Source organism: Dermacentor albipictus, chromosome 6, assembly GCF_038994185.2.
Source record: "Dermacentor albipictus isolate Rhodes 1998 colony chromosome 6, USDA_Dalb.pri_finalv2, whole genome shotgun sequence".
Taxonomy (NCBI): Eukaryota; Metazoa; Arthropoda; class Arachnida; order Ixodida; family Ixodidae; genus Dermacentor; species Dermacentor albipictus.
In genome coordinates, this window is record NC_091826.1 from 75,818,654 (window position 1) to 75,833,356 (window position 14,703).

A 14,703-nucleotide genomic window follows, 5' to 3' on the forward strand; every position below is an offset into this window, starting at 1 on the left:
CGACCGAAAAGGATCGCGTCGCTATTATTTGGGTTACAGTAAAATTCACCCTTTACCTACATGGCAGACCTTTCAAAGTAGTAAGCGACCATCACACGTTGTGTTGGCTAGCCAATATAACGGACGCGTCTGGACGCCTGGCGCGGTAGAAGTTCAGAAGGAAAGGAAATGACATCAATATAATCTACAGGTCAGGCCGAAAGCACTCCTATGCCCACTGCCTGTGTCGCGATCCCGTGGACCCGCCACCCCAATATCACCAAGACGAGCACGTCTTTTTATGTTCAATAAGTGCAGACGACCATACCGAGAAGCAGCGAGCAGGCTCGGAACTCAAAAGCCTTGCTCACTTCTTGCAAATAAAGACCCGCATTTCCCAGTGGTTATTTAGGTGTGGTTTGACTTCATTTTCTTAGGAAACGACGTCATTGTGACGAAGAACTTTTCATCAGTGTGCGCAAACTACCTTCTCGTCATGTAGCAGAACTCTGATCAGAAGTCCTGCACGCCCTGCACCATCATAAGATAGCACGGCACCTCGGCTTTTCGCACACACTCGTGAGAATACAAGGGAAGTACTATTGGCCCCACCTGACCGCCGACGGTGCCCGTTACGTGAACACATCTCGAGTCGGCCAGCTATGGAATACACTAGACAAGGCCGGCGGTATTACTACAGCCGATGGAGCATCCTTGTCGACCGTTTCAGCAGATCCGGATGAATTTGCTGGGGCCCTTTTTAATGTCAACATCTGGAAACATATGGATCGTCGTGCCCACAGACTTCCTTAAACACTATGCCAAAATGAAATCCTTGCGCAAAAGTTGTGCAGCGGAAGCAGCCAAATTTTTCGCCGAGAACACCTGCCGTGGTATGGTGCGCCAAACGTCCTGTGAACTGACAGAGAAACGGCATTCACTGGTGAGCTTACTGAAGTTATCCGGCAGCCAGTCAAGTCACCGGAGGACCACTGCCTATGACCTGCAGACGAGTGGCTTAATGGAGTGACTGAACAAGACATGTAGGCGATGAACGCCGACGTCGAACACAATATATATGATACCTTGATTCGGAATGTCATGTTTGCTTACAGCATGATTGTACAAGAAAACACAGACCACGCCGTTACGGCTGCTTTATGGAAGGACCCCGAGGACGACTTTCCACGCCATGCTGCCGCACGACACCAACAAAGACAATGTTGGCGTCGTCGCCTATCTCCAACGCGCTGAAGAAATCTGACAGCTCGCCCGCCTGCGCATCAAGAACTAGCAAAGAAGCGAGAGCACGAGCACTACAATCTTCGACGTCGCTACGTAGAATACCAGCCCGGCGATCGTGTTTGTGTTTGCACCCCGATACGCAGTCAGTGGTTCAGTGAGAAGCTATTGCAACGGTATTTAGGACCCTACAAGATCATCCAATGTGTTGGTGCACTGGAAAATGACGTCGTGCCAGGCGGCATTTCGCAATCACAGCGGCGGAGCGCACGATTGAAGTGGTCTTTGTTGTGCGCTTAAGCCCTTTTAAGCACACTGACAAACTTCATTATTTTGTGGTTTTACTACCGGGGTTTTTGTTTATTACTTTCGTTTGTTTGCAGCATCGGCTCGATGCTTTTTCAGAGAGGGTTATTGACACGTCTACGTATGTGGTGATCACACCACACCATCTAACAAGTGTTATTGCCCGAATGTCATCACCCAAATCGATAACATTCTCGTATGGTATCGATGTTTCTACCCATTGTGTGATGTCATCGAACCATGTGTAATCTGACTGTGTGAGCGATGCGAATCGTGTAGTACTTTCTGGAAGACATGCGGGCATGACCGATTATTCTGGAAACTTCCATGATTCCCGTACAAAAGCCGATGGGCTTGATCCGCAGACCTATTTTCGACGATTGGGGACGGTGTTCGCCGCTATCGTTGTACAGCCTGTTTTTAAGGGCACAGCTAAGCTAGAACATGTGAACATACTAGCATAACGATATTTGCTAAAAAGAAGAAACAGAGCCGAAACTCAGGGTAACACGGCGCTGGAATGTTGCCGCTGAAATGTCCAAAAGGCTGCAAAATGCAGCTGCTGCTGGGAGAGAGTGAGTATTGATCTGAGAAGCACACAGGTGGAATAGAAAGAAAAGGTGAACTCTGTGCAAGTAACACTTTTCTGGAAAAAAGAATGAAATTACCCTTACTGTATAAAAATGTAGCTTTGTACGCGTCCCTATTCGCACGCTTTCGTCCACGCCTCCTACCGACAGCTTCTGCACATAAAAGGAAACTACTACCGGTGTTGCATCAAAGTGCAGGCAAATTAGCTATGTCAACTGATATGCTTTACGGCGATGGCAGCTTGCTGTGTGTGAACACAGATTGCAAAGAAATAATTATGCACTCTTAATATTCAGTGACTTCGCTTCACAACACAGCGACAAAATTTTGAGCTCCATCAAGCGGTCATCATGGCATCGCTAATTATGGCATTCCGGATGCCAAAAGCCAGGATAGCAAAGGCCATGCTTTTGCCGTTCTTCGGGCGTTTGAAAACCGCTAACGTCATAGCCAACACGATTTCGACAAGTATTTGACTATAAAAATACTACTACAATACTCTTCAGCATTATATTGCGCTGGGCGCCATGGAGCAAAGTTTTGTCTTTGAAAGCTGCAAGTGCCAATGGATGTTCTTGCGCAAAATAGGATAACCACATAATTTGCCCAATATGCTTTTATTTTTCTGTGTTTATTACATTTGAAAAAAAACCGCTTTTCAGAACAATAATTGTCTCGAAAGATAAAACTTCACAGCCCCTAAATGCACAACAAAATCGAGCCGGCTTTTTGTTTTCAACCTCGGCGACGAGGTACATTCCTGCCTCAAAGTGCCGTTCCAAGGAAGAGCTGCGCACACAAAGGCCGGCCACAGCTTTCACCGAGAGGCTATGAATGTCTAGGGTGAGTCAACCATCGCAGAGTAGGGGGTCGGGGGGGGGGGATGTTCCGGCGTAAAGAAGGGCTTTAGTTTCGGGGCGGTCAAGGCGAAGCGGGTCGATGGAAAGAATGTCACATGCCTATCTTGCGCATGCGCACAAATTTGACAGTGGTCTGAGTTGAGGCAGCATTCTTCCATGTTTTTCTGGTCACGAAACTCCGCCGTCACGCTATGGAAGAGGTTCATATGCTGCTCAAAGGTGCCGCGACGCATCCTTACAAAAATGACTTTAGACTGTCTATAGAAAGTCTATAGACTTCTTATAGACGACCTTTCCTTTCTATAGATTTGGCCTTTTGTTGATACAAAGTCTGTAGACTGTCTATAGACGAAAGTCGATAAGGTTTCTATTTCTTTTGTCTACTTGCAATCTATAGACAGTTTATAGAAAAAAGTCGATAAAGAGTTTGTTTCTTTATTGTATCCTTCCCCTCTATGGACTACTTATAGACGAAAGCCGATACAGTCTCTATTTATTTTTGTCCATAATCTGTCTATAGACTCTCTATATTAGACAGTTAATAATAATAGTCGGCTAAGGTTTCTATTTCTTCTCTCCTGGTGTATTGAATGTCTATATAAGAAAGTCGATAATATGTAATGCCGAGTTCCCATACTCCCCGCCCTCTGCGAAGGCGATGATATGGCACTGGTTCATCCGCGACCGGCACCGCGTGCAACGCCGGCGCGGCGGGCAAACCGTGCAGACTGATAGTCGTCATTCGGTGCAGCTGCACCGAACGAGGATCGCGGCGGAACAGGCAACGTCCGAGTCACAAAGGTCTTCCAGGCACCCGAAGGCCCTAATCCTGGCTGCTTCCCGGACGTACACTTCGCGAGACCAGCTGGTGAAGGTCAGACGGTGATGATGTGGCAAAGGTGGTGAATAAGTCGCGAAAGCCGGCAGACCAGGTGGTGAATTCACCACCTGGTCTGCCTCTGAGTTGTCCTGGTATTGCATGTCTATAGATTAACAATAGACAAACATCGTTAATCTGGGCCCAACCCGTGTACGCTGTAACCAAGCGCAGGTACCGGAGGATAATACGTAGCTGCGTTTGATATAAGCCACTGAAGTTGTATACTGCTGAGATTGCTGTAGAGCCTATTTGTAGACATTAGTATACACATAGTGTATACCTCCGCATTTGTTGACCACATGATATGATCTACGTAGTCGGTCTCGGCAATCCCAAGACAGTCTTCACAGTTGTCGCATCACTTTTGCGGCAGTAGAATAAAGAAAGCAAAACGCCGATCCAATTGTTATAATAGTTGTTATGAACGCCAGCTTCAGCTACAAGTGGATTCCAAACAGGCATCGAGCTAACAGCAATGACACTCGTAATGTTTGTAGCTGACAACGCGGACTTTGTGAATGTGCGATGAACCGATGTCGCGCATGCGGTGTTCGCGTTGTGTGTCGTCCGATTCTCGGATACTTTTCACATTTTCTTCATACCTCGGCTGCGTCACTAACATAGGGCGGTTTTTTGTTGACTGATATCCTGCACTATAAACCCATCAAAGTTTCTCATTCACTTAAAATAGGTGCCAAATTATCAGAGCCCACCCAGTATTTCGCCGGCGGTATGCCTGGGCAGCCACACATATGAGTACCTCAATGCTGTACTGATTGCTTTGACCTATCACCGGAACAGAAAATTAGCACTAACATACGTGCGGGCATCACATTTGGAGGTACGCTGGAAGATATGCTACAAGTACGCTGTATTACTAATCGACGCTGGCAATAATGCGTCTGAAACCTTTGAAGGGCCCTGTAATGGCTTTTAAAAACAGCGCATTCAAGTTAGCGTTCAAGTCTCATACGATAACCCACAGCGTTTGTCATACAATCTGCCAGCGCATTTCCTTCGTCCACGAAAAAAGATGAATAATGGTGATAAAGATGAATAAGACACCCGTTCCGCCGCACATGGCGCGCAGAGAGAGAGCGAAAAAAAAATGAAGGAGGAAAAGGCGCTCACACTCCTCCGAGCGCGCGCGCGCTCTTGCGCGCGGAGCTCCTGCGCATGCGCGGAGATCTTGCGCATGCGCGGCGGTGCGCCATCTCAACGAGTGCGCCAGGCACGTATACGGTTGTACCGGTGTGTGGTGTCCGCCTGAACGTTGGTGTCTGTGTATGCGTGTCATCTTTGTGGCATCACACGTCAACTACACTGAACGGTAAGCTTTAGCAAAGATGTTTTGCGTCAATAGCTCATGATTATGTGAGCGCATTTCGTAGCGCAAAGCGGCTGCATGTAGCGCAGGCGACTCGGGTATAGTGTCCGTTTGTCGTTGACGTGGTTTCATAACGCGCTCTTGTTCTCGCTTCTACTATACGGAATGTTTTACGGCGAGCGATCGCTCGGGCTCGTTGATTTTCGCATAATAGTTTAGGTGCGTAAAGAAGGAAGCTACACCATGTTTTAACTTGATATTGAGCTACCACTAAGCGGATTGTGTATGTTGGGCAGCCAGTGTGGTAGATCTCATTTCGTTGCGCTTGATCCGGCCGCGATGAATGCTGCGCCGCATGTGTAGTGAAATTCTCGTGACACGCTTTACGTATATATCTCGAAATTGTGTTAGCATCAAGAATGTTCTGACAGACACGTATAGTTAAATAACTGCTAACGTACTCGGATGAAAGGCCGTGTTTGCGGGGCATGCATCAGCAGTGTGTGCACTGCCGTTTTCGCATTGTTTTTAAGGTAGCAGTATTTTTAGGGTTTCTGGCAACCAATCTAAATAATTTTGGGAAGTTACCGCAAGCAAAACACGAGACTTGAAGAAATCTCAAGCGAAAATCTCTAGATTCATCCAATCTATTTATATGCAACCACAAACGCTTTTGGAGCATGAAACCTGCGATAAGCTCAGTCACTCGCAGCTTCTCAACTTAGCCGAAAAAATTGGAGCACAATAAATTAGTCGCTCCGCGAAGCACCTTTACACGTTTCAGACTGAAGGCATTGCGTTTGACGGTAGTTGGAAGATTTGTTTTTTGTCTCTTTTTTAAACAGTTTAGCAGCAGAAGTTATCTTTCGAGCTATATGAAAAGCGTTAAGCGCCTTTCGATGCTTTGGGGTTATGCAGTTTACGTGCTCTTAATCTCTAGGCAGCTGCTGGCGCAGATTCGCATTGTGCCAGTCGTGCACGGTATGGAGACCTTGTCGTGCGCAATAAGTGTTCCGGTTTTCATTACTGTTGCATGTAGTGCCGTCGTCTTGGACAGACTGCATGCTATATGCGCTGTACAAAAGAAAAAACAGCCAGATTATCAATTTGGTGGTCTTTTCTTAGTAGATAACGCACAGATTATTCAAATAATTCAGTGGACATTGCATTTGTTCTACCCTTATTAACACACCTAAGAGATCGTAACATGTTTTAGTTGATAAGTGACTTGATCAGTACGCCCCCATTCATGCGCATTCTACTGAAAGTGTGGCAAATGTATTCATCTCGAAGTATGAGAAAAGAGACAATGCAGACTGTTCTAAGCGGAAATAAATTGCAAATGTTAACGTGATTGTTCAAAACTGCAGTCAGTATGCTGAGCATGTTCGATCGGCACGGGCACATTGCATTAACACCTGAAAAATGTGCACAGTCCAGCAGGGTATCTTTGTTTCAACAATTATTATAGGAATCGTTTGGGATTCTCACATTTCTTTCATTTTTATGAGTACACTGTGTGTCACATGAACCTATCTTGAAACGAAACGTACCGTTGCTAACACCGGCTACCATTATGGTTGTCTAACTGCTTATCATACTATAATATAACGAAACATCATAATGGTACTGATTAATATTGCCATGTAGTCTTTAGTCATAGGTAAACAAAGTCAACTAGAGGCATAAGTGGTGAGAGCAAATTATATAGAAAAGTACTATTGAACCGTAAAAATAACTCATTGTATAGTTTTCCCTCACATTGTTGCATTTGTTTTACGCGTGTCTCTGTGTCTTCCGTGCTGTACTCGTGTGGCCATCAATTACGAACTTGCCGAAGCCCTTGTCAGCTTTATTAAACAAGGGATTCAAGTCAGTTGCATCTAATACTACATGTTAAGTGACTGACGTGTTATTCGTTTTATCTAAATATTATGGACTGGCACTACTTGGCAAGCATTAAACCATAGTATTTTTTATTGCACTTAAGCTGCAGGCGTCATAGATTGCCAGAAAATTTTCATGAAAAGAGCCAGAAAAGGCTTGGAAAAAGATCGGGAAACTTTAAATTGGCCACATAGGTATGCTGTCTTGTTACATGTCAAAGTTTCCAGAAAGTCTCTGTGTTAAATATATTTTTAAAACGTTTCACTTCATAAAAATTGAAGGAAATTGGTTCTATTTACTGAAAAAAAAAGAAAGTCAAGCAGACTGACAAGGCATTTCTTACTCAATACGTTTTTTTTGCGTTAACTAAACGTCCTGAACCTCGATAGCCTAGAAAAAATTTTCATCTTTCAAAGCACCTTAAATAATTTACTGTGATAGAATTCATTCGAACTATACTATCAGTTCTGTTTCCTAGGAGGTGCATATCTGTCGTGCCATGACACAAAGTGCTCGTGTGGTATTTCGGGTGCTCATGTGGTATACCTAACTTGGAAACCTGTTAGCATGCCCAAGAGGCCTCATTACCTGCAAGAAATTAAGGTACCATATCAATACAATCAACCCATCCGCCATCTGTTGAATTATGGCCGATGATCCATTCATTTAAAAGTATGAGAAATACATTTCAATGTGTACTAAGCAAAATAAATTACAATCTTAGGCATGATACTGGGAATATTCCAGTCACGTCTCCTGAAAACATCCCTCTGCACGGGCATACTTAACTACCAGCCAAAAAAACTGTACAGACAGCCCAACTGGGTAACGTTTCCGCAATAAATATAGGGACCATTTGGGATAAGTAGATTAATGCATCATATATGAACTTGTCATAAAAGGGAACATACTGTTGCTGACACGAGCAGCAGTTGTGACTGTTTAATTGTTCACCATACCATGCAATAGAACATTGCATAAAGGTACTGATTTGTATTGACAAGCAGCCATTAGTCATAGTTAAACCGCATTAAGTATTGACTTAGATGGTTTGAGTAAATATATTCAGCTGCTTAATGAACACACAAAGAATACACATCTGTTATTTTTGCCTCATATTGCTGCATGTACTTATTTGCAGCATACACCTGCAGCACCTTTGGGACTAATAACACAAAGGTCAAGGCCAGCCTGGCGACCATGCTTGCCAAGGAGTGGTGTAAATATTTAATCTGTTCCCATAATAGCATAAGACAAGAATTTAAGGAATTCATGTATTATATCGAGCAATAAAAACGGTTAATGTATTGCCGGTGCATTTGTTTTATTTTTTGCACTGCATGATTCAGCACTATATAAATTCTTTCGGTTTATGCAACATATATGAAAGTACAACTGGTTCAGGAGCTTTATTAATCTACTATTGGTAATGCATAAGTGCAGATGAAAAGGAACAGGTGCACATGCATAATATCTGCATTCCATGCATTTCATATCTATAAAATGAAATACACATTCAAAACGTTTTGCTACCGCATGTAATGAAAAATGTAAACTAACTTGTAGATAGCCGCTATGGAGTTATGGCCTTATACACTCTTTGTAGACTTGTCTATAAAATGTCCATAAAAAGTGTATGGCCATAAGTCTATAGACGGTCTATAGACAGTCTATGGACTTAGACTTCTTATAGACTAGTCTATAAAAAGTGTATGGCCATAAGTCTATCGAAAGTCTATAGACAATCTATAGACTCAGACTTTTTTATAGACTAGTCTATAAAAAGTGTATGGCCATAAGTATACATACAGTCTATAGACAGTGTATAGACAGTCTATAGACTCAGACTTTTTATAGACTAGTCTATAAAAAGTGTGCGGCCATAAGTCTATAGACTGTCTATAGACTAGTCTAAAGAAATGTCTATAGACAGTCTATAAACTCAGACTTTTTATAGACCAGTCTATAAAAAGTGTGCGGCCATAAATCTATAGACTGTCTATAGACCAGTCTAAAGAAATGTCTATAAACAGTCTATAGACTTCATAGACAAATGTCTATGGACTGTCTATGGATTTTCTATAAAAATTTTTGTAAGGGCAGCGCCACTATTCCGCAGAGGGCATCGTTCGCGTACCGAAACGCGTGCGCAGTGCGAGCTGAGTGATCTGGTGGGTTCTGTGCATGTGCTGCGCTATTTTTCGAGTGCTGGGCTGTTTAGTTGAAGTGGCGGGGTGGGACAACGATGTCGAACAGGTGTTGCAAGTAACAGCTAAAAAAGTAGAATGGTGGTATCTGTAACAATCCATTAAAAAAATTGCTGCATTTGGTATGTAGCTACTTGTGTTCGTTTGAGAGTTGTTTTGCCATGTGTTATGAAATGCTTATGGTTTACACTTTCTTGTTTATAGAAACAATCGATTATGCATTCTGTATTATTTGCCAGTCGTTTGCTGGTACGTGTTTGTTTCCTGTCCCCACGTTTGATGTTATTTCTTTATGCCTATTATATCAGTGTCATGCTTTTAACAAACTTCTTTCATGTGAATGGTGAACCATTCGTGACCGGATGCCTCCGTGCTGTCTGTATTTCGATCCGCTTATTTTACATGATAAATAACTGTTCGTGCTTGTTTGCTGTTTTTGCACCAACACATTCCATCTCTTTTCTTAATCGAATTATAATTCACGAATGGTCCACCATTCACAATGCAAGAAGTTTGTTAAAGTTTTAACATATTGCAAATAGTTGAGCATTAAGAGCCAAAATACGTAGTCTCGTCGTTTCTGCGTCGTAACCAGGAGCAGCGTGAATAAGTGCCGAGCTTACTAACGCTTCTAAACGACTGCTTGCTAAAGCAATTGCCTAATTAAAATACAGCTAGTTTCAACTGTGCAGGTCCTAACAGTTCACGTTCGCCTTAATCCGTTGGTAAAAGCCGCACCGAAGACATTTAGTAGCCAAGTTTGCTTGCAATAATTCTACCTAAATCTTATTCAGAAATTGCATCGCTTTGGAGAGAAATTTTAAACGCATGGAGTAGCTCAATTTCCTTTTCTTTGTCATTAAGTATTCTACGGTAGCAGCCCTTTGCAATAACAATTTCATTCTTTTGATCTCCTTATAAGATACTGCCAACAGTCGGAGACCTTCTTTGCCACACTTTACCGGAAAGTGAACAGCTGTGCTTGACGAACAATCTGGTTCTATGGGCAACGGAGAGTTGGCGCTTACTCAAGGGTAAGCGGGGGTGCAACAGCCCCTATGTTTGCATCTGGTGATAAGTGGGACCACTGGCGCTTTGTTGCGAATGCGCGGCGTTTAATTTCAGGCAAATATTAAAAAGCGGCGCCTACCGAAGTGCTGAGGCGAACGGCGACGATGAAGAAATCTGGACCAAGACCACCCGGCCGTGTACAGCGGACGCATTTCGTCGGGGGCAAAATGCAAAGCACCCGTTTACTTAAATTTAGGTGCAGTTTAAAGACATTTAGTGGCGAGGTTTGTTTTTCATTAATCCTACCTAAATCTCATTCAGAAATGGCATCGCTTACCAGACCTTTAGGTGCATTTAAAGACATTTATTAGCGAAGTTTGTCTTGCGTTAATCCTACCTAAATCTCATTCAGACATTTATTTACATTTATTGAAATTTAGGTGCTTTTCAAGGGATCCCAGGTGGTCAAAATTAATCCTGAGTCCTCCACTACGGCGTGCCTCATAATCGTATCGGGAGGTTCGCCCAATATCGTATATACGGGAGGTTCGCCCAATAAAATGCTAGTCTCATTATTCAGAGTTTTACAGTGAAACTGTTTATGCGGACTCTGTGCCGTCGTTGTCGGACTTCACTAAAAAGTGGCCACATGGCCTAATGGGAAGGCAACTGAAGAGCTCAACAGGGGGATCGGAGTTGGAGTGACCCCTTTACCCATGTGAGAACGCTACCTTATACACGAATCTTATACGGTTGTCACACAGAGCATTTTCGGCGATTGAGAGAGATCGGCATCGATTTTATGAACGATGGTTTCCACCCTGCCGCGAAAGAAATATTACGCTAGCGGTTTGCAGACTACGAACAGTGCCCACAAATTGGAACGCAATATTGGGAGCGCGTGGCTGCCGGCACATCTTGCGGTCAATCGTCAAACCAATCCAGTCAATAATCAAAACTATTGCAGCGCCCGCATCTCCGGTGGTGGGCCTCGCGCCTAATATACGGAGCATTGGATTAGCGGCTGCGCACATTCCTTCCCAGTTAGAACAATGGGAAGACTATAAGTAGTGTGTACTCCTGAGGAGGAAGCTGCCTACCGCGAGTGTGAGTGAGAGTTGGCTTGTGAACGGGCTCGTCTTCGTAGGGCCGACCCAGAGTTGAGCGCCAGGGTATTGAGCTTAAACGGCAACTCCAGGAGGTCGATACCGAAGAGCGCGCCCGAGACGCGGGAATCGACCTCGCCTCGGTTGCAATACTCGGTGTAACCTAACCCAGCTTCGCTATTCGACCATCCTCACGGACTGGAGTTGATTTTTCTGCTTTTTTCCCCGTTGATACTATGTGACAATATTGAGAACAAAATACAATCGAACCAAACGGATCTGCATAATATGCCAATTCTGGTGTCTCAGCATACCGCCTTACCGTTGCAGGACTTGGAATAGTGACTGTTTTTCGGAGACCACGGTCCTCTTCTTGGCAGTTCTTACAACTTTGTCCAGTTGGGTCAACAAGCAGCGTCGAGAGTGAGCTGCTTCCAGGAGATAAGCGGGCAACAATAATGACTGTGTTGCTTCCCAAGTCACCATCAAGCATGAATGTTTCTTCGAGAGTTCGAGTAAAGTTCTTTGTCGTTAACATCACCTGCAAAACCAAGTTACTGCACGCTTACTAACAGTAGCATCGACAAGTTTGCTTGCAGTACATTAGAACACAATAACGTGTTGTGTTTATGAAATTTACGGAAGAGCCAGTTGGTTAAATCTGCTCCTCAGAAAGTTTGACAGGAGCCCAAACTACAGCCGTCCCTGTTCAAAGGGACAGGTGATACTAGCAGGCGCACGACAATATAAAAGAGTAAGCGGACAGGATAAGAAACTTACTAAAATAAAGAAAGCTACAAATATAAAAAAGAAGGTCGAAAATATTTCAAAGTTCATTATTGCTGAAATAGGAAGATTTTATTCGGACAAAGTAAAATGTTTTCAAGGTTTCGTCCTATAGAAACGTGACCAAGTACTGTTGCGTTCTATGCTGATATATAGTTTTTTGTTTTGACACTAGAGCCGGCCCTTTTCAGTCCCCTGCAGGAGTGGATACATGTCCTAACTGTAGAATATAGAATGATGTGCTGTAAATTTAATAGAGCTTTGGAAAAGTGTCGAACAAAAGATGGCAAAAGAAAATATGTGAATGACAAACCGTAGGTAAAAAAAATGGCGCCAGAACACAATCATGTCCTATGTTAAAAATTATAAGCAGAGACAGAGACTCAAGTTTTCGTCAGGTGCGGTTCACATATTATTGCTTTAAATAATATTGTTTCATAAGGAGTAAATACAGTTTGAAATAGGAGTTACTATCTCTCGAAATCAAACAAAAAGTTCATGTGAGGGTGGGTAGCGTAGCAGATAATTTTTCTGCGAAGTAATTTAGTTTGTTAGTGATGAAGTACCCAGTCTCTCTATCCTGGGTGACACAAAAATGAAGCCTTATGGGAGATATAAAATACGAAGTTTCCATGAGAACTAATGACCAGAGGGGTGGACATAAATAACGCAGCAAATAACACCTAATGCTAACTTATCACTTCGCTTTACTTCCATAGTTTCAAAGATTTTGTGAAAAATGGAACAGGGCCGTGAATGAAGATTTCTGTGGTAAGCGTCATGCTTATTTTTCAGCTCCGGAGATTTATGCCGAAAGCATGACCTAATTGTAAGGTACACCACGGTGGGAACTCCTGGTTAATATTGACCGCCTAGCGTTACTCACCGTACACGCAAGGCAAAGTATGCAATAGTGTTTTTGCACTGAGCACCCACTAAAGCCGTGGCCTCCTTCTTAGTAGCTTGTGCCATGGAATCTCAGTTCCCTCGGCTGGTGATATTTGTTGTGCGTCATGGATGCACAACAGGCGTGGAATGATATGATAGTATTTGTAGCATTTATTGCATAAACGTTCGACGTACTCACACTGCATCCTCATAAGCTGCTTTAGACGAACCGCAGCTAAAGAAAGTTGACCATAAAAAACTAAGCATCTTATATTTTTAAGGCAAATATCTTATAAATTACTAATGGCACATTTACAAACTATGCGTTATTAGCAAATTATGTCACCGTTCAGCGTCATACTTGATGCAGTCTACAACGCGAGGAAATTTTATTCCTGGTGGTTGTAGGGAGTTCTCCACATTTTGCATAGACTAAACATTTATTACATTTGTGCAAGGCATCCTTTATTCTTACGCCAATGGAACATACATCACGACTGCCTCAATTTTCGTTCCTTTAAAGTGCATGCATTTTCAACGATATGAAATTAGCATTTTTACTTCTTGTTCCTTGCCTGTGGTTTTTGTTGAGAAATTTGCTTCTTGTTGCTATTATAACAAGACGCATGAATTTCCGACAGGCAGCTGGCTCTGCTGTGATAAAACAGCAAAAACCAAAATAAAGAATAATGCATGCTTCTCGTCAAAAATTGTAGCTTTTATCATTATACTAACTTAGCGAGCAACCTACATCAAATAAAATTGACAACCATTCCACTCTGTGAAGATGGAATCGAAGCAAAAATTGACTACAGTCAAAGCTCTCAAACGTAAAGTGAAGTGCTCCCCCTCCGCCGCAGGCCGACACGAAGATAATGACATATCGGGCCGACCCGCGTTGGAGGTGAAGGAGGCGTTACGCACTCCCCACACGTGGGCCGATGCCGAAAATAGTGCAATACCGGGCCCACTCGCGGCAGAGGAGAAGCAGGCGTTAAGCGCTTCCCATGCGTGGGTCCATCACTAAGATTGTGCAATGAGGGGCCGACGCGCATCGGAGGTGCAGCAGGCGTTACGTACCCTGCATACGTGGTCCGATCCCGAAGGTAGGGCAATGTTAGGCCGACCCACGGCAAATGTGAAGAAGGCATTAAGCACTCCCCATACGTGGGCCGATACCGAAGATGTGCAATGCCGGGCAGACCCGCGGCGGGGGTTAAGCAGGTGCTAGGCACACCCCATACGTGGGCCGATCCCGAACATAGTGGAATATCGGGCCCACCGACGGCAAAGGTGAAGGCATTAAGCACTCCCTATACGTACACAGGCCGCCATTGGAATCTGAAGCTGACAACGCTTAACGTTCGAAATTTATCTAGTGAGGCGAGTCTAGCAATGTTATTGGAGAAATTATAGGATAGTAAATGGGATATAATAGGGCTCAGTGAGGTTAGGAGGACAAAAGAAGCATATACAGTGCTAAAAAGCGGGCTCGTCCTGTGCTACCAGGGCTTAGCGGAGAGATGAGAATGAGATGTCGGATTTCTGATTAATAATGATGTAGCTGGTAACATACAGGAATTCTATAGCATTAACGAGAGGGTGGCAGGTCTTGTTGTGAAACTAAATAAGA

At 43.6% G+C, this 14,703-nt stretch overlaps 1 protein-coding gene across 1 annotated transcript in view; it reads right to left on the bottom strand.

Moving 5' to 3' along the window:
- LOC139061211 (calcium-activated chloride channel regulator 1-like) overlaps positions 1-14,703 on the bottom strand; it is a 495,141-nt gene that overhangs the window by 90,412 nt on the left and 390,026 nt on the right. The window contains exon 12 of the mRNA XM_070540868.1: positions 11,719-11,937. Within this exon, the coding sequence (XP_070396969.1) occupies positions 11,719-11,937 (219 nt within the window). The remainder of the gene's footprint in view (positions 1-11,718; positions 11,938-14,703) is intronic.